The sequence below is a fragment of the Microtus ochrogaster genome, linkage group LG2 (assembly GCF_000317375.1).
Source record: "Microtus ochrogaster isolate Prairie Vole_2 linkage group LG2, MicOch1.0, whole genome shotgun sequence".
Lineage (NCBI taxonomy): Eukaryota > Metazoa > Chordata > Mammalia > Rodentia > Cricetidae > Microtus > Microtus ochrogaster.
The window spans coordinates 46,567,608-46,568,784 of NC_022028.1; the positions used below are offsets into that span (position 1 = coordinate 46,567,608).

The following is a 1,177-nucleotide window of genomic DNA, read 5'->3' on the forward strand; positions in this document are numbered from 1 at the left end:
CAGACCCGCACACTCTATAGACAGTCCCCACAGACATGCCTGCAGACCTCCTTGCTTTAGACAGTCTCTCATGATGATCTTGCATTGTTTCAAGCTGATAGTTTAAACTACATACCATAAAACTAATTTTAAAAAAACCCAGTAAAATAAAAGTCACAATAACAACAACAACAAAAAAAATCCTGCCCTTCAATAAAACATTAGACAGGAAAGGCAGAACCAGCCTTTGCTGTCCATGTTGGCACTAACAATGGTGAAGAATACTCGGCTCTTGCAGAGCACCCCAGGCTCGATTCCCAGCCCCCAAGTGGTGGGTCACAACCACCCATAACATCAGTTCCGGGGAGCTGATACTCTCTTCCGAACTCCTTGGGCACCAGGCACATGTGTAGTACACATACATACAATACTCATACACATAAACTAAATCTTAAAAAAGATCTACTTGTAAGCTTACTATATGGAGCTGAAGAGAGTTAAGTAGTTAGGAGCATTTGTCGCTCTTCTGGGGGACTCAAGTTTGATTTCCAGCACCCGTGTGGTTCTCAGTCACCTGGAACTCCCGTGCTTGGATTTCCTCTTCTGCTTCCATGGCTCCTGCATGTTTGAAGTACACATAAACTCAACAGAGGCCAAATACGTATACATAAAATAAATCTTAAAATGCAAACACACATGAGAGAGAGAGAGAGACAGAGAGAGAGACAGAGAGAGAGACAGAGAGAGACAGAGACTAACTGGTATAAGAAATAAAGCCCTAGCCTTTCCAGCTTGGGCCCGGCAGAATGGCTCCCCCAAAGAAGGGTGGCGAGAAGAAGGGCCGTTCTGCCATTAGCGAGGTGGTGACCCGAGAATACACCATCAACATTCACAAGCGCATCCGTGGCGTGGGCTTTAAGAAGCGTGTTCCTAGGACACTCAGAGAAATCCAGAAATTTGCCATGAAGGAGATGGGGACTCCAGATGTGCGGATTGATACCAGGCTCAATAAAGCCCTCTGGGCCAAAGGAATAAGGAATGTTCCATACCGTATCTGGGTACGTTTGTCCAGAAAACATAATGGGGATGAGGACTCACCAAACAAACTCTACACATTGGTAACTTACATGCCTGTTACCACATTCAAAAATCTACAGACAGTCAATGTGGATGAGAACTAACCTACTGAATCTCAAAT

At 44.7% G+C, this 1,177-nt stretch overlaps 1 protein-coding gene and 1 pseudogene across 1 annotated transcript in view; both read left to right on the top strand.

Moving 5' to 3' along the window:
• Mcm3ap (minichromosome maintenance complex component 3 associated protein) overlaps positions 1-1,177 on the top strand; it is a 53,481-nt gene that overhangs the window by 44,397 nt on the left and 7,907 nt on the right. The window contains exon 26 of the mRNA XM_026785395.1: positions 801-1,037. Within this exon, the coding sequence (XP_026641196.1) occupies positions 801-1,037 (237 nt within the window). The remainder of the gene's footprint in view (positions 1-800; positions 1,038-1,177) is intronic.
• Positions 768-1,171, top strand: LOC101990448 (annotated as a pseudogene).